Source organism: Stigmatopora nigra, chromosome 11 (genome assembly GCF_051989575.1).
Source record: "Stigmatopora nigra isolate UIUO_SnigA chromosome 11, RoL_Snig_1.1, whole genome shotgun sequence".
NCBI classification, from domain to species: Eukaryota; Metazoa; Chordata; class Actinopteri; order Syngnathiformes; family Syngnathidae; genus Stigmatopora; species Stigmatopora nigra.
The window spans coordinates 4,159,739-4,185,468 of NC_135518.1; the positions used below are offsets into that span (position 1 = coordinate 4,159,739).

General features: G+C 39.1%; 1 protein-coding gene across 2 annotated transcripts in view; it reads right to left on the minus strand.

Annotated features, from left to right (window-relative positions):
* Window positions 1–3,516: 3,516 nt before the first annotated feature.
* Window positions 3,517–25,730, minus strand: part of igsf3 (immunoglobulin superfamily, member 3) — a 90,704-nt gene continuing 68,490 nt past the window's right edge. For both annotated transcript variants that reach the window (XM_077728454.1, XM_077728453.1), the window contains 3 exons: window positions 10,224–10,637; window positions 6,377–6,811; window positions 3,517–5,125 (listed from right to left, as the gene is read on the minus strand). In XM_077728454.1, the coding sequence (XP_077584580.1) occupies window positions 4,875–5,125; window positions 6,377–6,811; window positions 10,224–10,637 (1,100 nt within the window). In that variant the 3' untranslated portion in view covers window positions 3,517–4,874. The remainder of the gene's footprint in view (window positions 5,126–6,376; window positions 6,812–10,223; window positions 10,638–25,730) is intronic.

The window sequence follows — 25,730 nt, forward strand, 5'->3', positions numbered from 1 at the left end:
CTGGGGCCAGATCAAGGTAAAACTAGTTCCATGAAAAAAAGAAAAAAAAACCTAAGCGTATCTGTTGAATCTCCAGTCTCTTTATACGCTAACTTTCACTTTTTTCTTTTGCACCCATCCAGACTGGAGGTTCTCCAAGTGGAGGGGACTAGGTGATCTTGCTCGCTGGTTGCCCACTTGATAATTCCTCTCTTGCATCATGTGGCAACTCTGCACTATGGAGAATGTTGGTACAAAGTCTTTGGCCAGATTTGTGTAAAAGTGTCAGTATATTTACAACTTGTCTGCAGGTGAAGAAAAAAACTGTCCACACCAATCAACACTTCTATGTGACGCCAACGTCTAAGTGTGCTATATATAGTGTTTACCTATTAATAAACAGTTTTAACTTGGCATCTTGATTGCATTTTTTTTGCTATGTGAAGAATAATACATACAATTCAAGACTATTTATTCTTCCTAAGTGGCTTTCAAGATGTGTTCGCGTAGGCCATCCAACAATTAAAAATGGAGACAAAAAATCCTCTTATTGGAATTCTCGAAGAAAAAAAAAAGTCAGGGAACCCATACACCAAGTCCAACAAAAAAATAACTAAGTTAGGTATTTTCTACCAACCTCAAAAGGATGCTTACAAGGAAGGTCATAGTGCCATCTCTCTCTTGCTTGATTCGACTGCAAAAGTCAAGCAACATTAAAGCCACAGGAGGAAAAAAAATGGAATATTAGACATACCCCTCTGATAACTTTGAAGCTCAGTGGCTTGGTTTTTTTTCTTTTTGTCTCCTGCAGAGGCAGAGAGACTCAAAAAATAATCTGAGACTCTCTAACAGGGATCTCCAACTCCAGTCCTCACAAGCCCTTATCCATTCTATTTTCCATGTCTTCCAACACACCAAAATCAAATGATCGTTACCAAGCTCCTGGACAGCTTGCTGATGAGTTAATCATTAGATTCAGATGTGGTGGGCACTCAAAGTAAGAACTTGAACTCCCCAAATGGCAACGTACCAAATGCACCGCATTGTCCTGTAAGAACTTCATCAGGTTTTTCTTCAGTAAATCGTCAATTCTGAGCTGCTCTGCAGTCCACTGCCATACTAACTGTTGGCTCATCCGCCATTTTGAAGGTTGGTAGCGATGATTTGAACTCTGACCTTGGCCACGCCTATTAAAAATAGACACAAAAAAACAGTTTTCATAATAACGTGTATTAATCGTATACATGTCGATCTAACCCTCAACAACTATTTTATGGCTATAAAAACTATTCTGCAGCTGGAACACATAAAAAGCATCAATAACCATATACAATATTATTCAGCAATATAGCCACATTTTACTCACCAATAATTCTTTTCATTTGTACACAAAATCCATCCTACTTCTTTTCCTCCTTTTCTATCACCATCGAAGCTAATGCTAAAAGGCAAGCCCTGTCCTGTCGTATTTCTGGCATAGTACATTGTTATTCAATTTAGGGTTAAAAATGTCCATTTCCGGTTGTGACCGGCTTGCTTGCTTCAGAATTTTCCGACTTTTTTCCAATGATGTCCATCTTGAAAATGTCTTTGACAGTAAATCTGCAACCATATCCACTTCTCCTGCAGCCAATATGGGTTGACAAAACCACTATTAAATCAACACATCAAGGGTACTGGACGGTCATAAGCAAAAAAACAGGATCCCGGATACAAGTGGCTGAAATGAGTTTCCTCCACAGAATGTCCGGACTCTCTCTTAGAGATAAGGTGAGAAGCTCGGTCATCCGGGAGGGGCTCAGAGTAGAGCCGGATCGAGAGGAGCCAGATAAGTTGGCTCGGGCATCTGATTAGGATGCCCCCGGGACGCCTCCCTCTCGAGGTGTTTCGGGCATGTCTCACCAGGAGGTCACTGGGCCGACCTCGGACATGTTGGGGAGACTATGTCTCCTGGCTGGCCCGGGAAAGCCTTGGGATACTCCTAGAAGAGTTGGATGAAGTGGCTGGGGAGAGGGAAGTCTGGGCTTCCTTTGTGAAGCTGCTGGCCCTGCGACCTGACTTTGGGTAAGTGGATGATAAGATGAGAATTCTGCCTTTTGCTGGCAACCAATGAGAACATGTCCGACTAAATTCTCATGAGACCAAATAGTGTATCTCCAAATAGTGTATTTCTTCACAAAAATCACAATTGGACATACATGCTTTTCATTGGACGGCATCAAGATACACTTCTATTAATAACTATCAACTTTTTACTCATTGGCTGCCATTTACAGCAATAGATGATACCTCAATACATTTTAGTGGTCATTGAATGGTCAAAAATCAGTGCCGTTGATGGTGATAGATTCTCAACCCATTTGGACTGGAGAGTCCAGTCAATGTAGATTGGACGTCTATCACTGTCAAAAGGCAGCCAATGAGTCAATCACAGTCCATATTTGCATGAAAAACATTTCTAGAGCTGATATATAAAACACGCCAATGGAAAAACAGTAAGTACTGCAGGAACTATTTTTGTGTACATGGACTTTCTGTTTTTGCAAACATCACATGTTCTTTAGTGAGTGTGTGTGGGAGACCAGTCTATCCGATATGGAAGTCCAACGGCACACAAACACCACGTTCGGGGGAGTTGCAAGTTTACAAAACATCTAAAATGTCTTTCGGCTGTATTGTCATGCAATATTACATGTTGACACGACAGACGACAAACTTAGAGGGGGGATGTTTTTTTGTGTGTATGTTGTTGTTGTTGTTGTTTTTTTTAAACCTCCCCTCCTAATTTTAGGTCCAGTCTGGCAGTGAAAAGAGTTCAAGTGTCAGTCCTTTCAGTCCCTCGTGTTGTAAGGACGGCAATGGAGGCTTCTTGTGACACAAAAAAAGGAAAAAAAGCATCAAAAACTCAACCTGAAAGTTCATTTAGTCTTTTTGTTAAAATCTTACAGCCAAATTTTGTATTTTAGTCCTCTTCTTCTTTCAGAAAGGCGCATTTTGACACACACGGTCGCCATCTGGCAGTTGCCAGGCAACACAAGCAGCAGAGAATATGAAAGCAAAAAATTAAAAAAAAAATCCACACACAGCTACGCAAACAAGTATAAAACAATAAATAGAAAACTCTTCAAAAGCAACACATCTGTTATCACCCACATTTGAATGTCTTACAGTATCTACACAAAAATGATAAAGGGCCACATGACAATACCGCAATCATTTTTTTATGAACCATTCATTAAAACTGCATATATATACATATTTGGACATATTGCTAGAGATTTGATCAATATAAAATGTTTACAGTGTAATATATGTATAGTTAACAATTAGAAAATCCTAAAATTAAAAAAATCATAAGAAAATATAATTTTAAAAAGGACGGAATTAAAGGAAATTTATTAAAAGACCACAAATTTTGCTTCTTATTTTAAAATAATTAAATTTTAGTATATTTATGTATAGGTATACGTACACATATACATATATACATATACATATACATATACATATACATATATACACATATACATATACATATACATATAAATATACATGGAGTGTGTACTTTGAAATGGCTATAAATTGATACATTTTTAATTTGTTAATGATTTTCAACCAAGTTTAAATTATGCAAAACAATGTATAACATATATTCTTCTAGCAATATGTCCATATATGGGTTGATTTGATTTTCAGAAATTGTTTATGGGGCAAAAAGGTTCATTGCTCTTAGTGTGGTGCTCTCTTAAAGGACACTACTTAAGTCATCTGCATGCCAGCCCAGTGGAAAAACTTAACAAACTGCTGTTAAAAAAAAATTGAAAAATATATGAATTTCATTTTTCTCATGTATAATAGTGGAGAAAAATGTAAATAAAAGGTAGTATTTGTTTTGTTTGACTCTCATTCACTGGCTTTGACAGAAATGTCAAATCATTGTGAACTAGGAGGGTCGGCATTGAATGATTATGTTGTATGAGTCACTGTCGGTGATAGATGTTCAATCCATTTGAAATGGGAGGAGCTTGCAAAAATTGAAGAGTGAATTGGATGTCTATAACTGTCAATTTATAAAGCAGTGAAAAGAGCAGGAAGTTGGTCGATTTGTTTTCTGCATTTGAGTGTTGCAATTGCTGATATGATGTGCTCAATGTAAAAACAATTCATCTTTAAAGCATCTCTGGTTTCTCTATCACTGCCATTGACGGTCTTAGACGTCCAATCCACTTGAAACGGATTAGACGCCTGCTATTACCAAACTCATTTAAATTCCTAGCAGACATTTGATTGGACGGCTATCATTGGTCAATCATCAATGGCACTGAAAGACTTAATACATTTTTCATTTCCATGATCAGAAGTCAATGAAATTCTCCATTTTTATCCTCAAATACTTGAAGCAAATGTATTTCATTCGGTTATATAGTAGATACTATCTGTTGTCTGTCCCTTTAAATAATTTGAAAGGAAATGTGCTCGATTCGGATTCCACTGTAACTACCAAGTAAAAATGTCCACGTAGTCGTCATCCACACAGGGTAAGCAGACGAGTAAACGAGCCACCATCTTGGGATCCTTCCACTCTCTTTGGAGTAGAAATGAGATCCTGGCAAAACGTAAAGAAGTTTCTCAGCAGGACGCGTATGTTTCTTTCCACGTTGGCCAATTTGACGGTCGGCACAGGTGGACCTCGCCTTTGTCTCTCAGCGAGGCTGCCAAGGAGTCAGTCAGCCTGGAGCATCGCTATGGCAACCTGCTCAGTAGGCCGGGCTGCTCTCGGATCGGGACTCTTTGTGGGGGAAAAGTAGACCAACATTTAGGTTAAACTGAATCAAACACAGCGCCGAGACACAAAGTCACAAATGGGATTGGGGTCCGTCCGAAAGGGGCGGGTTCTAGTCCACGGAACCGGGGTGCAGGCTGAGGGCGGGTGGGTCCAGACATGTGGGGGAATAGCTGAGGTGTGGTTCCTTGATCCACAGCAGCGGGGCGCCGTTCTTGCCCTCCTGGCTTTTGTTGTTGTTGCGGCTCTTGAAGCGCACCAGTAGCAAAGCGATGAAGAGGATGGCGAAGATGGGGAACGGGTAGAAGAAGACCAAGTAGAAGAGAGCCTTGTTGGAGCAAACCACTGATTTGACCGTGGATTCTAGGAATGGACACACAAAAAGAGGCTTTCACTTGATCGGACATTAGTGGATGGAATGTTTCTTCACTTCCAGTCTCCCAGTTCAAATGGTTTGGACTTCTACTTGTGGCGAACATATTGATATTCAGGGGTTAAAGAAATTTTGGGCGTGAGGGTTTATTCATGAATGGATTCCAAATAAGTTTTCATATCCAGATACATCAAAAGCCTCAACTATTCAATTTTTTATAGATGTTTATTTGAGCTTTTTTTTTTTAGTAAAGGAAAATCTTTTAATCATTATGTTCCATATTATATTGGAAAACAGAAAATATTTGGCTATATCTTTAGATTTAACGAAATGATTTTTGAACTAAAAACAGATAAAAATGATTACAAAATTACAATTATTGATTTAAAAGGGGGTAAATCAGGAAATATAATATACATCTACATTTTTCATTTAAATTTGATCCTAAAACAGATAGTCGGCACTCATGATTTACTTTCTTGGGCCACACAAAATGACGTGGTGGGCCAGATTTGGCCCTTGGGCCGCCACTTTGACAACGGTGGTCTAGAATGTCTTTTCCTGTGTCGCTATTCTCACCCTCATGCTACTGCGACAGTGAATTTCCCAAATACGGGATGAATAAAAGTTATCTGATCTAATCTAATGGTTGTTGGTCAAACTAAGTAATAATATGATGTCAATTCAAAAAGCCAAAACGAATGGACATGTGTTTTCAGATCAAACTAAGTGCACCTCATTTTTTCATTAAATTGTTTCTTTCAATAAAGGTCAAAGTTGACTGTTTTGTTTTGTTTTCTCTTCCCTTTTTGTGCTTTGATAAACATTTTGTTGTCAATTATCAAATAACAAAAAAAGTTTGAAACACTTCTGGTCAATAAAAAAATGCCACATAACATCTCACTATTGTTTCATGAAGTTTTTTTCAATATTTGCAATCAGGACTGTTTTTTTACCCCTTATTTTTAGAAAGCAGCGCAAAACCATATTTTTGTAAACGATATCATGTTTTTCCAGACAAAGTCAGGAAAAAATTGTTTTTGGTTAGCTCACTGACTTGTATTTTGAGTGGAGGGGGTGATTGAACATTAAAGTTATTATTTTTTAAGTTGTCACAAACCATAGTCAATGGCTGCTGTGCAAAATATTTACTTAATATATCTGAAAATATTTTCAACCAATGAAAACTAAACATTCCTAGACATTGTTTTTTTAAAGAAAATGCTTTAGTTGACACTCACCTCGTGGCAGTACGTTGACCGTGACGTATCCTGAATCATTGGCGGCTAGACGATACCAAGCATCACGAGGATTGAGCAACCACTCCTCCACATGGCAGTAGTAGCTCCCCCCGTCGGTGGGCCGGGCGCCACGGATGGTCAAACTGTACTGATCTGAGGCCGTCCTCTGGAACTGCAGGCGGGAGTCGGGCCCGTCCTCTTCGCCAGGGCTGCAGTCGCCATTCCCAAAGACACCGTCGTGGCCGACAGAAAAGACGCAGCGGCGACTCCCGTCGCTACCCCTTTCCTGGTCGTCGTCGGGGGACTCGGCGTACCAGGACACGGAAAAGCGCGATTCTCGAGACGACTGGGAAGGGACGCTGCAACCGAGTCGGATGGAGTCCAACTCTGCCACCGTTACGTTGGACTCCGCCTCCTCCACTTGCAACCTTGGTTCTGAAAAGCAACATGTGGGAAATTGAAAGTTTTACACCTGTGTTTGCTTTTCCAAATCAGCAACAACACAAAAATGCTTAAGATTTTTGAAAAAAGAAAATGACAAAAAGACTCTGTAAACTGATTCAGACTAAATTAGCCAAAAACAGGAGCTGGTATATACTGTAAAAAAAGATTCTCCATATGATACACTAACTTAACTCCTGGGCTCACATTAACTGTAAAAAAGAAATATTAATTTACTGTCTGCCATCTCAGTTCAAATTCTCCATATGATACACTAACTTAACTCCTGGGCTCACATTAACTGTAAAAAAGAAATATTAATTTACTGTCTGCCATCTCAGTTCAAATATATTGATGTCTTCGAGTGAAAAACTCATTCTAATTCACAGCAGATCCCAGAAGAAGATGAAGAAAAACAACTATTGGAACGGCAGCCTATAAAAAGCCTGACTATATTGTATACATCGTTGTTGTTTTTTGTTGTTGTTTTTTCTTTTAGGAAAAAAGAAACGGTTCAATAGACGCAGTTGTTGTTGTTGTTGTTTGTACACTATTAAATGCCACTTTCCAATAGAAAGGGGAGGGGTAAGTTTAAAATGTGTGGTATTACTGGTCTTTTTTTGGGAGGATGGTGGGCTTAGTATACAATGCAATTTTTATGCAAAAACATTTTCATCAAGCCAACAAATAATGCATATTCATTCATTTTCTGTACTGCTTATCCTCACAAGGCTCGTAAGGGGTGCTGGAGCCTATCCCAGCTGACTTCGGGCACCAGGCGGCGGACTGAATCAGTGGACAGCCAACGGCAGGGCACAAGGAGACAAACAACCATTCACTCTCACTGTTCCTTTTTTTGTACTAATATGCTTTTGTTTTGACAAGATATTATCAAAACAATTGCCAAATTTGTCCTCTTACCACGCTGTCATCAATTGCCTAGAGCAATTGTTGCAAATTATCTGCCATATTTAAGATCACCACGTTCTTCATCCTCATTGTCTGCTGCATCTTTCTTCCTCACTCCCGATTGCATCATTTCGTCAAGGTCCTCGTAAATTGGTGGGGATTGACTGTCATGTCTGAGAAGCCTTCAGTGGCTACCGAGCGAGTGAGCTTCATGGCCTTATATCTACGGGGTAAATCCCTCATAATCCTGGTTGATTTTTTGGGGGCCAGAACTTTTACAGTTTGAGATCCGGACTTATAGGGCATTCTCAATCTTAAATATGTTTTTAGTCCTAGTGGTTGCCACTCGCTTGGTGTCCTTGGACAAGGGTATCGTTGCCCCTTTTCCGAATGTTCGCTTCGTCTTTCTTGATGTAACACATGGTAGATTTATTTATGCCCACCTTCACCATATCTAACAACTTCACTTTTTCGATCACTGTCATCATGTTTCGTTTTTTCTTGGGTTTACTGGATACTGCGATGCGAAATCTAATCCAAACAAAACAGGAAAGGGCAAGATATCGTCTTTCTCGACATTATATATTATTTGGGGCCTCATTTTTCTAAGGTGAAATCTTGTTTGGCACAGGGTTGGGTGGCAGTGCCCAGGTTTTAGTCTTTTTACATCTCCTTTTTCCGTTTGCAACTTTGGGCGTGAGTTTTGACATTTATATGAACATTTTTTATTTGGATACGTGGATAGAAAATACTGCCAGGTAATGAAGCCGCGAATGTTTAAACCCTGAAGCGTTGAAGGATGACAGTTTATAGCTCAGGCTTTTTATTTTTATTTTGATACAATTGCTAGATGTTTTCTTATCAGTAAAAAATAATCATGTTTGCCACCTGATGTTGTAGTAGTTCACTCGCCTAACAAGCAGTGCGGCAAGAAAGGGATTGATCCCTGCTTGGTGGCGGTATTATTATAGTCTGCGTTTTGCCCGAAGTCAGCTGCGATAGGCTCCAGCACCCCGTGAACCTAACCAGAAGCCCTGGAAAACCCTGATTCGGATGCGCAGTATAAAAGAAGAGTGAATAAAGGTGTTTTTGTAGACATTTTATGTTAAAAGAAGGCATTGGAAATGAAATGATTTACCAAAGTGTTCTTTTTTTTCCTAAAAATTGTTCAATTATGTTTTATGTTGCAAAACATCCACACAATTACCCAATATAGACTGATACACCTATAATCGAATCGAGCACCTAGTGTATGTATTGAGCTAATATAAAGTTGGACACCCAGTAATGTATCCCCACACGGTTCTATTTGTGTAACTGCCAGAGACCTAATTAATCGTAGCAGCGTCGACTTCCTATAAATCATGTTTTGTTTTGTTTTAAACTGAATTGATTATTGCGTTCCATGTTTGAAAGAGGAAACTAGCAAATAAAAGTTCTTATGTGAACTCATTTGTGGGTTATTAGGAAGTTTTGCTCATTAATAAGATGCAATAAAGAAGCAGTCGAGCAAAGTCCTGAGGAACGCTGTCTACTTCCGGATCGACGAGGCATGAATATGTGATGCCTCTGAGTGCTTTTTGGATGCTGGTTGGGAAGGAGTGACCTGACGAGAACGCTTCCGTGCGGTGCCTGACAGCTGTCGTGGCTTCAAACCGTCGGCTGCCAACTGATCTCTCGTGCGGATTTGACTGCTGTTGGGATATCGAGCGGCTCGTTATCATCGCCAGGAGCTGCCGGTTATTAGCGGGGAATGAGTTGCAGCTTTTTACCACTTGCGTGGCAAGGAGATGGTAATTGGCCAGCGAGGCTTGTTGTTGAGGCATCATACCAGTCAATCCCAGCAAACACTTTTCGTTAACCCATTAGAGGGGAATCATTTTTAATATTTATATATATGTATTTTAAAACACTAGAAAGCAATTTTTATTATTCACAGTTTTAATGTTAAACTCCCTATTTTTAAAAAAAAAAATGAAATTTGAATCTTTTTTACAAAGATATTTGAGAATAATTATTTTTTTACAGACAATGCACAGAATAAAATAAGATTAAACAAAAAGTTTAATATTTACCTTTACCCAATGCCAATAATAATCCACAATTGGTTCACAGCCACACCCTTGTTAGTTTATTTTAACTATTTTATTAAATTTGAATGAAATTTCCCGAACAGGGGATGAATAATGTCATCTAATCTAATCTAATATTTTGTAGTTCTGTTGCTAACATTTGTGTTGCCGGATGGTAATTTAAATCAGTGTCCGGTCGACCAAACGTCCGGTCGACGAAACGTCCGGTCGACCAAACGTCCGGTCGACGAAACGTCCGAGTGCCCTAACTAATCGCTTAAAGAATCATTTAATCGTAATTAATTACAATTAACAGGTTGACCAGCATCGAAAAATTAACCATGGATCCTCTGCAACATACCCTTTCCAGCCTCGAGAATTCGGAAATGTATGGCTTTTATAGAATATTTAAAAATAACACTAACCGGGCTGTCGGACCAGAAGTTGGGTGAGGCCGGATGAGTCCCTTGAAAGGCGGTACCAAGCTCCGTCGGGGTCGCTCAACCACTCCTCCACCAGGCAATAGTAGGTACCCGAGTCGGAGCTCTCTGTCCTGTCCAGGGTGAGCGCGTAGTGGCGTGGGGAAAGCCTTTCGGCCCGCACACGCTGTCTCAACCTCTCTTCGTCGGCGTAGGCACCGTACTCCAGGGCCCCCCATCGCTCCACCCGAAGTAGGAGCTCGTCGGTTTCCGAGCCGAGCCCCGCGCGTCTGATGTACCACAGCACGGCGTGCAGCGACTCTGGTCTGGTTTGTGAGGTCACCGTGCAATTGAGACGCACTCGACTGTCCTCCAGGTAAACCAGGGACTGGTTGGTCTTTTGAACCCGTAGTTTATTTTCTAGGGAAAACAACAGTCAGAGGATATTTATCAGTGAAAAGTTTGATTTCTAAATAAACACAGAAAATATACATTTGTAATCAGGTACATAGACACATTTGTACATTTTAATTAAAACCAGTAAAAAAATGATAATAATGAGATGTTACAAGGCTAGAATAAATGAATAACTAACATTTGGTTTAAAATTAAAAAGAAAGTAAGGGGGAACGGTTTAAATACGTAAAAATGAATCATTTTAAAGAACACATGGAAAAAGTATTTTAAAAATGGTTTGAAATTAACAATTGGTTAAATAAACAAACTAAATTGAGGTAAAGATTTGAATAAAAATACTTAAATAAAATAATGAACATGTTTGATTAAAAAGAAAAACAATGACAGGAGAAAGTTGTAACAATAATAAATAGACCAGGGGTGGCCAACCAGTCAGAGACCAAGAGCCACATTTTTTACTGTGGTACCGCAAAGAGCCACATTTTTTACTGTGTTACCGCAAAGAGCCACATTTTTTACTGTGTTACCGCAAAGAGCCACATCATACACATACCTTTGCTCAGCCAGATTTATTGTAAATGTCACACACCAGCATAGTAATGACATAAATTGACTCCTACAGCACTAACAGCACAGGCCAGTCATTATCAACAATTAACATTGTGTGCACTGTCTCACACAGACAAACTCTCAGTTCAACCAAGTCCACAAACAAAAATATAATAATTTACAATAGCGTTTTTCTTTTGCTATGCATGTTACTTAGTGGGATTTCTGGCATAAAATCAGAGCCTATTTTTGCGCAACATTCGCTCCTTGTGAGCTGTCATTTATTATGAATGGCTTTTAAGTAGCGCGCCCACCACGTGGTGTACGCCTAACTCTCCTATTGGCTGCTCTCGGCTGAGCACTCTCGCCTTGGTCTGCCTCGCAGGGGGTGTGGCTTTTTCAGCCGACGCTAGATCTTTGGGATACTTTTTGTGTGCGCGACGCTGTTCATTGTCGCTTCTGGTTCACGGGAGCTCTCCCACTCTGTTAAAAACGTTTACTTAAATGACCTTGCTCCTACTGGGAAACTTTGAGGTATTTTCATCCCGAGCACATGCGCATTGGACGAAAATACCGTATTGAACTAAAGCGAAGCGCACACGCAAATAAAAATAAAACACAAATACAAACTTTGATATGGACGTAAGAGCCGCATGAAACCGGGCAAAGAGCCGCATGCGGCTCGCGAGCCGCGGGTTGGCCACCCCTGAAATAGACTGAAGAATTAGGGATATAAATTGGAACTCAATTTTTACTCATTCACAGCATGACAAGTCACACACTAAGTCTAACAACACTGATCGACAAATAATCATCAATTGAATTAGCAATTATTCTGCTTATTGACTAATCATTTAAAATAATTGTTTACCTAAAAAGCAATCAAATGCTCTTAACACTTTAGTTATGCCCTAGGAAATATAGGAGAACAACATATAATTTATTGTAATTTGTTTTAATTTATTTTATGTAGTTTATTCAGTGGTTAATTGACGATCAAAATAAAAAAAATTCAATACTCTCTCAACCAGAAAAAAAGTAAGACCTTTTCCCCATTCTGTATAAATCAGAACGCAAACATATGCCCATTTAATCAAAATGCAACTGTTTCTCTGGTAAATCTCCCAATCTCAGGACCACTAGATGTTTTTTTTATAGAAATAATGACCTTCCAACTTGCAAGAAAAATCCTTGATCATCACCAGCAACATGTAATGCTTCCCCACACGTCTTCTAAGTTGCAAACAATCATATTCATCTTTAATCTTGCCTTCTAACAAAGCGTGACAAAATGCATCGCCTCTGCTGCTAGTTATTATGCATTAATAACCGGCACTTGCCGAATGGTGCCGCAAAAACAAAGGGGCGCGTGTATCAAAGGTTCCTGTAAACGTAGGAAAAAGTATAGTGTACTATGAGACAACATTTTGTCCGAGGAGGCCTTATTAGACAAAAAGGAGTGTGAAAGCAAAAATATCTGAGAAGGAGGAGAAAATGTCAGTGTTGCGACCTGATTAGTCAAGGCTTAAGATTTTTTTTTACTCATTTACGGTCATTGACGGTAAAAGACGTCCAATCAATTGATACTTGGAGACGTTAGCTCATTTGTTTCCAGTGCAAATGAGTTGACGGTCTACTGATTAACTCATTACAATTCAAAGCAGAAAGATGATTGGACACCACGCGATTGGATGTGAATCATCGCCAATGGCACGAAAAGAGTTAAAGTATTAACGAACAGTACATAGAAGAAAAACAGTCAATATTGTGCCATGCGTGACTGTCATCAATAGGGATGTGAAAGTTAAATACTACAAATGATTGGCCGATATTATCGAGCCTCAGTAGACATTGATCAATGGAGACTCTGGGGGGCTGTTGCTGCAATTTTTTCTTCCGCTAGAGGGCACTCAATTACCCATTTGGCTACAAGCAGACTTCATGTGGGCTAAGTGGGGGCATTGCGTCTAAATAGGGCTGCCACCATTAACTTTTTGAGTACCAATTAATGATAAGAGTCAGAAAACCACCCCTGTGCGGTGAATTGAAATGAGCTTGTCACTAGTAGGTGTCCAAACCATTTGAACTGGGATGCATACATATTTCATATAAAATTGGTACTTTTCTCATTTTAAGGGGTTTAGGGGTAGTATCAAAGATGGTAACGAATTATGTACATCCAATGTAAAATACGATTGTACTTACAAAATATCCAAGTTACGAAACGACTACTGGAACCAATCAATTCCGTAGGTAGAGGAGCATTCCATTTTTAAAATGTCGGAAATATTTGTTTATCAATAAAAAATAATAATAAAACAAGCAAACAAAGCTAAACAATTGCAGTCCAAATAGATTGTAAAACGGATTTTATTTCTAAAATAATAGTATAGCTGTTAGATTAGTATGATTCCTAATCTGTTTCATTAGTGTTACTATAAGTGGTGATATGCCAAAATAATATAACGTATTTTCACGACTATAAGGCGCACTTAAAAGGCTTACATTTTCTCCAAAATAGACCTTGTGTGCCTTATATATGGAAAAAACAGAAAACCAAAAACTAAAATCCACCACTGTCGGATATTAAAAAAACACAAACGCCTGAACTGAACCAATACTGTTAAATATGCAGCTGCCATCTTAGTTTACAAAATCTTCCATCATATAGCTCCTCCCCCACTGCAAGATTTTATACAAAAAAAAACAAAATATCAACAATGGCTGGCTCTAGAGGTGACTGTGTAGTGAGTGCTTCATACCTGGGAGTCAATAGCAATTACCGTATTTTCACGACTATAAGGCGCACTTAAGTCTTAAATTTTCTCCAAAATAGACAGTGCGCCTTTAAATACATTGCGCCTTATAATACAGTGCGCCTTATACATGGGAAAAATGTCATTCATAGAGGGTGCGCCTTATAATGCGGTGCGCCTTATAGTCGTGAAAATACGGCATATAATAATATGCTTAAAGCAAAACATTGGTGCTTGTTTTTAAAATGTACAAGATACTTGGTCTGTTGTCTGTGGCTTCAATTGGATATCCTTTCTGTCCCTACAAATTTCAGCACGCAAGGCGCTACTTTGTGATGTGTCACAAAGGGGAGTGAAGGTGATTCTTTTTTTAAAACTTTGAGAGTTTCAGGAGGTCTTGTGCGGTCTCATATTTAATCCTTCAAATCCCCCAAAAAGCCGACGCAGAGGAGTCGACGGCACCTTTTTTCAGCATCCCGCTATTGCTCGTACAACCTAAGGTTCCGTTTGAAGTGCGGGAGAACACCAAAGCAAACTTTGCACGTACACTCACTGTCAGACAGAGTCAAAGGCAGACCTAACTCTGCAAATCTATCCAAACAATTTATAGCATTTCTCTTTTCAAAAACCACAGCAGAACACGACAATACACCAGATACACTCAGATTGATCCCACGAAAACGGCAGTTATAATTTTTTTGTGGTGTGTGAACTTCAAATTGATTACAACAGACAGCGTAGCGTGTCTTGCATCGTATTTATGCCGTGTATCTGTGATTTTTTTTTAAGATTCTATGCTTGTTAGCCGTACTTAGAGCACCTATTTTGAAATCCAGCCTGAACCACAGGAGGCATGATTACACACCGTGTATTGCTGTGTTCAGACCGGCCCCTTTTCTTTCTTGTTGTCAATAAAATGGCGCATGGAAGGGGGACAGCTGGCCTAGCGAACGGCACAATGGTGCCAATTTGAGCAGAACAGGCCACGCCCTGCTCCGAGAATAGTGACAATATTAGAAGATTAACGTCGCAATAATCATACATTGTATTATTACAAAAGTCATATATTACAAAATTAGCATTTTAACAGTGATGTGTTTTAGGTAAATAGTTATATTACAGGATTAAGATAATAATATGAGAATTAAATCATACATGGCTTTATTACAGGATAATATTACCGGATTAAAGTCATTTTGTTGCTTATTTTTACAAAACTGCTGTTGATTGCTTTCACAGGATGAGAATTCTGGTGATGTAACATCTATATCAACACAAAAGTCATTTTATACTAATGTAAGGTAATTGAAGTACAGTAATACCTCGACGTACGAGTGCCCCGACATCTGAACAATTTGAGATAAGAGTAAAATTTCGAGCAAAGATTTATCTTGACATACGAGACACATTTTGATATACGAGCAGACAGCGGCAGCGAGAGGCTGCTCATAAGAACATCTCTCTCCCCGGCAATCCCTCATGAAATGTCTCTCTGGTCGCAACTACCTCGTGTAATGTCTCTATACGAGCACTTGGCCGAGCATTGCAATTTTTAGTGTTTTTTTAACGTTAGACAGTGCAAACGGCGGATTGATCGCTATTACGTGGAGTATATACTACTTCTCATTGGCAAGGGGTTGTGCGTTATCCTATTGTGAGGACATTTGAGTGCATCATTTTCGGAATATTTTGAAGGGAATACAAAAGCAAACAACCCTCGATAGGGTGCATCTGAAAGTCAGGGTAGAGGCGGGGCAAATAGAGCCAACACAGGAGAAGAAATATATCAAAATTTAAAACAAAATTAAAATTTAATTTAGTGTAAGGTTAGATGAAATTTATTTTATAGTGTGTCCGTATCGTAATCTAAGTTCATTTAAATTTGTTTATGTTATGTTACAAGCGCGTTGCATTCACAAGCTCAGTCCTGGAACGAATTAAGCTCATATCTCGAGGTACCACTGTACTGTCATTTTAAGACTATAAATCATTTTCCGTAGCTTGGCAGGGCTTGTAACTGATACTTAAAGAAATGGCTTTCTTTGGCCAGTTGTTTTTCGTTGTTGTTGTCTGTTTTTTTTTGTTTTTGGCTGGCACATGTCTAAAAAGATGGCAATATTAGGAGAAATAAAGTCACAAAATGACAAGGCTGATGTTGTTACCTTATTTTAACGTTACGAACTGCAAGTAGTCAGGCTTCAACTTTTGGCAATGTGAATGTTGGTCCGAACACAAAAGAGCATTTGGCGATGGATGTAGCGCATGCTATGCGTTGGCACATGACAAAAGGCGTCCGGCCTGAATTCAGCATATCTTGTATTCATGGCCAAAGTCGGGTTTGCTTGCCAGGCTATATTCATCTATTGCTGTCAGTGACAGCCAATGAGTTGATGTTGCATGAGAAGACATAAAAGGAACCTATACGATCAGTAGATAATAGTGAACGCACCATCGATTAGGGCCACTATATAGTGTGATGGGAGTCAGTTCAATCGTTAAATAACATGGCGGGCCCGTCGTATGTACGCCTTGCTTCAGCGAGCGGAGTGTGGAGTTTGCGTCGGTGGCGTTCTCTTAACGAGCCTCTGGGGGCCCTCGCTTAAACGGGATTGTCAACAGTTTCTCTGTTGTGCTTTAACTCGACATTCAAACGTTGCTTCTCAAGCTCACTTACGTCAAGAGGCCAGCACAAGTTCTTTTGTCGTTTGATTGGCTCGAAAAAACACTTCTGCTTTTTACGCTTCGCTGTTTTAAACCTACTTGCTTTTCCACTTCAAACATGCAAAGGGAGAGATAGACATGTTAGCAAAATCAACGAATTGTGTAGTAACGGAATGCTACAATCAAGGCTGTTTTCCAACCCACCAGTCACTCGTATCACCTTTAAAAGCTTTTTCCAACTGGTGCATTATTTTACTTGTTAGGGTCAAATTGGCACATTTGTTTGAGCTCCGGTTTACTGCTTATTTTCCATTTATGTTTTTATTTACATTGTATTTTACTTGTTTTAATTTAAAATTAATGAACAAGTATGCTCTTTGTTTGACTTTTTATCTTTCAATCCAAAAAGTTAAAAATACAAACTAAAACATGAATTATGATTATATAACATTCATTTTTGCTTTGGTAAAATGTTAAAAAGAACATTTTAAAAATACATGAAGAGAATACTAACCGTTTATTTGTTTGTCCCCTTTCTAAAATAAAATTACAAAAGCAAAATACTAACAATCAAATGTAAAGAGAAGAGGTACTTTTTAAGTTCCTTTTTTTGAAATGTACATCAGAAACGAATTACTTTTTACTATTTCACTGCCCGAACAGGTATATTTAATTATTTTCTTCACAGAGTATGGTTCTTGGTCATAAAATCTCCACTAAAACGCACACATTAATAAATAAATTCAACATTTATCATTATCAATGTCACTGAAACAATCTTACAAATGCCAGCCATGAGAATTGAAAGGAAATTAATGTCTATCACTGTTAGTGAATGTGATTAAAAATATACAAAAGAATAACTGAATTGACAAATAATGACTGATATTTGAAAGATTTGTAATAAGCTTTTGAATCGAATTTTCATAAACTATATTTGTAAATTGTTTATTTTCTCTGTATCTTGCCGGCAAATGTCCGAAATTGTATTCAGCTGCAAAGGTGAAGCAGGAAAGCAAAAAAAAGGTGACAGTATTGCAGCAAGAAACTCTGAACCGATTTAAAGTTGGCCTTGAACTTGACTTTGACGAGCTGCCATCCGATTCATAGGCCGTTGCGGTTTCCAGGGCAACCTGGGTGAACATCCAGCTAACTTAAATAGGACCACAGGGATTCCATCTTGCACTGAGAAAGCGCGCCAACCATTGAGCAAAATTTTAATTAAAACTCTGATTGTCGCTCTGCGACTCGTATTCAAATGTGTCATAAGGAGGTTCAAAATAGAGATCTTATCCTGTCCCACTAGTGCATCCTGCAGCCCACCCTCAGCACTTTTCCTGGCCATATTCTGTCATTACAGTGTACACAGACACATATTACAGCGTCTAGTTGTCTGCTAAAATCATCATCATTTCATCCCATGTGTGCCCAATTTGTCTCCTTTTGTAGCAGGGAAAATCCCCCTCCTTGTTTTTGATTTTGTGCACAAAAGGCTTGGGTTATACTTTGATAGGGAAGTATGCTTCAAATTGAAGACCCAAACCCCAAAAAGCGCCAGTGCACAACTCTTGTTTTTGCACAACAACACAGAGTCAGTGAAGAGTGAAGAGCTATAAATCCATTTTTTTAACAACTTCAAAGTAGCTGCAAAACGGGTAAGGAAGGGCAAGTGTTTGGATGCTCAAATGAGGATGGACTAGAACTCATTTCCAATCTGCGTCTCTCCTCCATGTGGAGTCTTTTAATACCTGAAAGGCTTATCTGCTGTTTCCTCCAAACACTTTTGACCAGCCATCACCTTTCCTCTGGCTTGCTCTTCCTCTGATTTATTTCTCCCGATCAACTTGTGTCTAATCACCTGACAGCAGCTTCATGAATATTCCACAAGCCTCACCTGGGCTTATGAATATGTATGGCGCCTCGAGTACTCATCCAAAGGTGCCGGCGGGTCTTCCTTATTTAGATATACTCTTCTAATATGTATTTAATGACCGCCGCGCTGTGTAACTTTGCTGGAGAGCCGCAAGTGTATTGCACTCGTTTAAAGTATTCAAAGAGAGAGACTGTGGTAGATAATCATATTTCAGTGCCATTGACAGAGACAGACTCGCAATTACAATATTGACTTATTCATTTAGTTGTTAATTTTGTGTTTAAAAATAAAACAGACCTGTCTAAGCAGACAAATTCAAAGCAGAACCATTTTTTCTGATCTTTGTAAGCTTTAACCCTTATGTTCTCATCATATCACCTACCCAGAAAATACGAGTTAAACGGGCAAATAACAAACATTGAATATCCTGTTATTTCATTACAAATATATCCTGCATGCTTGATGATAATCCCTGTATTTCCTGTTGAGTTGTCTTAAACATATAACACAATGTCAGTTTTTGTACAAAAATTTGAATTAGCACCGTCAACCCCATTCACGATGATCCATGTCCGTGAATTTAAAGGAGTTTGTCATTACTACCTGTCGAATCCATTCGAAATGGCAACAAATGAACAAAGTCCCCCAGTTCAAATGAACTAAACATCTATTACTGTCATACGCAGGCAACAAGAAAAAAAAAGGTTAAAAATACCGTATTTTCTCACATGTTGACCGCCTCCACGTCTAAGCCGTACCCTTAAAATTGCCTTAACTTGAATTTTACAATTTCTCTGATATGAGACGCCTCCCGGATCACAATTTTTACCTCCATAATCATGGTTTTAATGGAGTATAAATGTTACTTTGAAGGGAAAATCTTAAGAAAAAAAAACATTGCATGTGGTATTTCTGAGATACTGTATGAATTGAAACGACTGTCTGCTGGATTGCACATCCCGAAAGGGTGTTGCTTGCACGTGGACACATTCAAAAAGAAAGTCACATGAGCAGTACAACCAGGATGTGTGTCTGAGTATCTGGATGCATGAGATACACATTACAAAGGTATCAAGGCTGATATTTTGATGATCAACCGGCAAGTCTTTCTATCAGCCTTAACAACTATTGGGATCATGGGATGTGCTGACATGGTAAACACTACACACACATGTATCACGGCTACCCATGTCTGGGCAGTCAGACCATGTTTAACTACCGGTAAAAGGTAAGATGGCACGCATAAGTGAGTTTTTTCACATCTTATGCAAGATACGCTTTTTTTTTAAATTTTATTTTGTTCGTCGACGTCGAAATAAATTTTGTTTTGCGTTTTATCCGTTTATCTTTTCTCTATTTTGAAATAATTTACTGTATCGGCCTCATCTTGCAGGTTTGTGCATGTCAAGTCTAATTTGTGTACATAAGCCGTAACCTTGATTAATTCATCATTTTTTATAGAGAAAAATACGGCTTATATGCGAGAAAATACGGTAATTGATTTTCTTCTTTTACTGCTAAACGAGGTCAAGTTTAGTGGTTCCGCGCCAGTAGTTTGTTGAAAATGCTTGAATTCAATCAAGCCGATTCCCTGTCCTCACCTTCAAGCCTGTAGCCTTGTAGCTTTGGCATTAGAAAATCGGAGATGAGAGAGATGTAAAACAGGGAAGCTGATAACACGCGCCGATTCGGGTGGGGGTGGTGATAATTTTGGAACGTAACGTGCGCCCTCTCCAGAGGACTTAGCGAGTCTTAACAGCAATCTGCTCTGCCTTTAGCATTAGCAATAGCACAGTTAATCTTTCGCTGGAACTCCTGCTGTGTTTGACATGACTTGATCCCTGAGCGACAACTGACTTTGGCTGGGTCTCCCTGGCTAAAGCCACCTCACCACGCCACGCCACGCAATTGTTGGAGTAAAGAAGCCCTGGCCCAACTCCCTTCTGAATTGTGAGACTCATTACTATGGTAATGACAACAATAGATGGATGATCCCATTGTGTCACAGAGATAGAACTTGCAAAGGCAGGCTAATTACGTGGATGTACAAATGTAGAGTCGAATAAAGCTGGTACAATCCGATGATGCTACAAACAATTTCCTTCCCAGGGAAATCGGAAACATAGATATTCTTCCGTACTTGCAAGTGTAGCCCTCTAACTTTGTAAAAGCCACTTAAATGTCGTGCACATAGATCTAGTTCAGTGCTTAAGTGTTTTTTCGTTATTCCACACTGCACTTGTACCGATAGGAGTTGAGAAGAGTTGAGTATCAAAACCCCACATCAATTTGGTACTAGATTTGAAGCAAACAATGGTGAAAACAAAGAATGCCTGAGGTTTTTTGTTTTGTCTCTCGTCTGTGTCGTTATTTGCGAGCTACAGAGTCAGACAACACAGAAAAACATAATGTAAAATGTATTTTATACTAATTATTTATTATCCACCGATTTTTATTGTTGTGATCAGATCAAAGCAGCCTCAATGCTTTTTCATTTTAGATGGCTGTTGTCACGAATTTCCGTCATACATAAAATGGTGTTTTATTTTTTCTATCTGATTAGATTTTTATGTTTATTATTTAACGTTATTACTATATTTTAAGAAACGTTTTAACTTGATTTGGCATCTACTTCAGAGCAAAAACATGTATAATTTTTACATTGAGATGACCCAACACCTAAAATCTGTTTATGCTGTTTTGAACTAAAAGTTAACAGTAGGAAGGTAACGCACTATTTGACACGTACTAATGCCAAATAGTGGAAAAAAAGGAAGAAAGAAAGGGGTAAAGATGGGTAAAGAACCTGCACTCATTACGAGACAAGAGCGACCATCCGAGGCCACATCCACTCTACTCTGCCGCTAAGTGACCGACCGCCTAGCATCAGTGAAGCTAGTGCTGAGTTACGACTTCAATTACAGTTGCAGCCGTGGCACGCACAAACAAATACGCTTAGAAGAGATGGAAAGAAACAATATGAAAAGTCACATACGGTGGAATTTGACAGGAAAGGCCGTTTTACTCATAAATGCAGTGGATGTGTACTGCAGACAATGGCACATATGTTAAAAGTAAATATTGTCTTTTATACTATTTGTTTATTTATTTATTTGTGGGCAGATTTGGTGTCGAGTGGTTAGCCCTTCGGCTTCTGAGATCGAGGGTTCAATCCCAGGTTGGGATCTTTCTATGTGGAGTTTTCATGTTCTCAACAGACTTGCGTGGATTTTGCCTGAGCACCTCTCACATCTCAAAAACATGCATTATATTATGTAATATATTTTTAGAAGAAATTAAAAAAATAACAATAATTGGCCACCTCGTGGTGTAGAGGTTCACTTGCCCAACTTTAGTGCGGGCATGCACGGGCTCGATTCCTGCTGGTGTTTTGTGAATGCGTATGGTCGTTTGTCCGTCTATGTACCCTACGGCAGACTGGCGACCAGTCTAGGGTGTAGACTGCCTCAAGCTTGAAGTCAACTGGGTTAGGCTCCAGCAACTCCCTCACCCCTTTCAAGGATGAGCGGTATGGAAACTGAATGAATATATTTACATTTTTACCTGCTCTAACGGCCCGGCGGCCGAGTGGGCTGGTCCGGTGGAAGAGTAAGCGGTAGCAAGCACAAGTGAGTTTTTTCACTTTTAATGCAAGATCCGTTTATTTTCCCCTTGAATTTCACATATACGTGTCAAAATTAACTTTGTTTAGCTTTTTATTTGTTTATCTTTGCTCAATTTTGATAGAATTGACCCTATCGGCCGCTTTGTTTTGCGTCATGGCATCATGGCCTCATGGCGTCATGGCATCATGGCCTTATGGCGTCATGGCGTTTTGGCGTCATGGCATTTCATCTTTGTCACTTTGCAGTTTTGTGCATGTCCCCTTTTTGTGGGCATATAAGCCATGCCCACAGTCATCATTTTTTGTCTCAGACAAATGTGGCTTATATGCGAGTAAATACCGTAAATAACATTTCATCTTTCAACCTATAGCTTTTTGGTGACCGTGGGAGCAGGTGGGTGGACATCTTGCATGTTGGTAAATGGGCGGAATCAAACACTGGAAGTAGCACGCGCAGAGTGCCACCTCAGGTAAACCCACCAAAGTATCCGAGCGCCCCTAAGAAACTGAGATTTAGCGCCCCGTCATCTGCAATAACCCTGCGCGCTATCAGGGCGAGCGCCACGCGGTATGCTTATTATTCATGAAACAGCAGCGAGAAAGCTGTGTGAAGAAAAATTTAAATATAATGCAAAGAATTACGAGGTATAGAAGGGATTCAGGGAATTATAAAATATTGAAAAATCGCAAGCGAGTGAAAGAAGCGTGCTGTAGAAAAACATGCAGCTAAGTGAGAGGATAGGGACCGGGAAGACATTAAAAAAGAATTATGAGCGTTGACGCAAGAAAAACTCAGGACACTACTGACGGCACAAGACGTCCATTTCATATTACTGTAAGGGGCGATTGAACAAACCTCCGCCAAAAGCAGCGTTGTCAATGACTGCCAATGAGTTAGGAAGTGATCAAATTCACTGGTTATTATTTCTCAACTGAAAAAAAATGTATAAACCTACAAATTAAACAAAAAAAATTGTGAACATTTCCTGTATTTTTAACCGTTTTCATGTAAAAAATGTGAACTCTATTTTTTCTTAGATCCTATCGTGAGTACATTGTAAAATGGCTAAATAAAGTACAACCGAACTCAGTTTTGCTTTCGTTGCCTTTTTAAAAACGTGTTTTTAGCATGTGTCCGTATGTTTAAGCTGGTATATGTTTTGAAATGACTGGCTGCGTCTTTAAAAATGGTGCATCCATTGTGTGTGTCAAATACAGAAATAGCACTCGTTACTGACACTGCGGCTTTAAATGCAATGCGTCAAATAGTCGTGAAAATACAGTAAAATAAGTGTTTTTTTTTTGTTTTTTGTTTTTTTGTATTAGGTTCAGAACTCATCTCTCTGGCAATTTGAATTATTGTTATTTAGTGCCATTAATGGCGATAGGCATCCACTCCAATTCTATCACTGTCCAATGTACCAACGTCTTTACAGAAAAAAAACAAAAGTTAATTTTCCCTGCTGGTTGGCAAAGCAATGATCAAAGTCAAAGGTTCATGCGTGGCGCAGTCTTAAGTGCGCCAGCCCCTCTTCTCTCCCCAAGCGTCATCCCATCTTCATTCAGGGCTGTCCAATAACATCCCACTCCTCATGCTAGACGCATAACAACTGAAATGATGGGAAGAATTATATTGAACTCCCTAAAGCGTCATCAATCTAAACTTCACTTCCATTAGGGAAAATTCTGCATAATTATGTGCGTGTTTGCCATGCGAATGTGCACGATTTATATCACGCTGAGATTGGGTCACAGAGAAGCTCCGTTCGTCATTATTTGTGCGCCGCCGAGACACAAAAGAGAAAAGTAATAATACGGCCGGTGTACGTGGAACGGGATGACATGGGCTAATGTCTTTTAGGGGGATTACGTTGGGAGAGATCCTCTAAGAAAATTAAAGATGGAGGTCGGCCCCCTCCCTGCTGTGTTTGCATGTCGCGTGCCCACATCAGATTGATTGCGCTAGGCAATAGACCACCCACTGCTTGCAGCCTGTGTCGGATAATTCAAAAGAAATAGAAATGAAGTACACCACAGCAGACGATGTAAGTGGAGTCCTTTCGTACGGGTGATGGAATTGGGTCGTGAATGCAATCTGAAACAGGAAGTAGGCCCAATGCCCTTTTTTGGCACTATTACATGCACGTGACGATAAAAATGTTGGCAGAGGAAGAAAATATACATGCAAATAGGGACGCACCTAAATGAATATTCTTGAACTAAAGGAATGAAAAAAATGAACCCCCAAAAACTGAAATCAATATTATTCCAAATATTTGGAAAATTATTTCACTTATCATTTATTAACAATTATATCAGATCTTTTAAAAGTGATTTTCCAAAAGAAAATATGAATTGCTGACTTTTTTTAATGAGAAAAATATTTGGCACAACATAAAATAAGATTAAATCTTTCACTTCATCCACTACTCTAGAGCTCGAAGACCATCCCCCCCAAACTATATTTTCACTATTTGTATCATTTAGTCATCATCATATGGTGTTGTTCTGTTGTCTTTAATTTGTGTTTCTGAATGGTCATAGACAGGATTAATTTGAAATGTTTCTCGCTCTGTAATTAGTGCGTGCAGTCAGTGTGATAAAAAAGAGCTTGACTAGATGGGGGAATGACAGCAAAAAAATACATTTCCAAAGTTGGAACTTGATAAGGACCGTTTTAGCTGCTCAACGGGGGAAAGAAGCGGCAAAATCTAAAGGAGGAAAGCGGATGTCACATTTGCTCTTCTACTAAAGAACTCCGCCGAGCCATTTACTGGACAAGATGTCTCGAGTAGTAAGAGAAATAAAGGCTACCGAGCACCTTCAGCTTTCAGTAATGCTATTTCAGTGAGAAAAAAGTGTTTGGTACTGAAACAAAGATAGCCACATTACGGCTAAAGCAATATATGCATTGTAATTTGGATTGTAATGCACATTCATCCAACCATCAACTTCACCTTGTGGTGTGAATTTCAATGGGTTGGGAGGAATGGCAGAGAATGAACATTCATTCATTAATTCACCCCTTTGTGGTCACTTCCATGTTAATTTAATTCATGGGTTGCGTAATGTTGATTTTGGGTCACTTGCAGTAGATTTTGTGGCAGTCTGGGGTCAGTTCCTGTATTTTATGGACCATTTGCTGTTGATTCAAGGGGATTCCGGGTTTATTTTTTCATTGGTCAGTTGATTTCGGGCTCATTCCACGTCACTTCAATTTCGTTTTGGGGACTTGTAAGTCATTTTGGGACATTCCACGGGCACTTCCTGGGCATTTAGTGTGACTCCCTTTTTCTATTTTTGGCAATTTCAGTTTTTTTCTTGTTGTCCAAAATACTGATCACCAATGTAAGGAACCCTGAACAAGTTCATTTTTTTTTCATTTAAAAATCGTCTCTTTATGTTGTGTCAAAATGGCAACGGGTAATTTTTTTGAATATCAATTTTGATTTTGTCATACAGTCATACCTCAACATACGAGTGCCCCGACATAAGTAATTTGAGTTACGAGTAAAATGTTGGGCTAGTTTTAACATATTTTCACAACTATACGGCGCATCATATTTTTAGCCGCAGTGTCAATAACAAGTTCTATTTCTGTATTTTAAACACACAAAGGACGCACTGTTTTT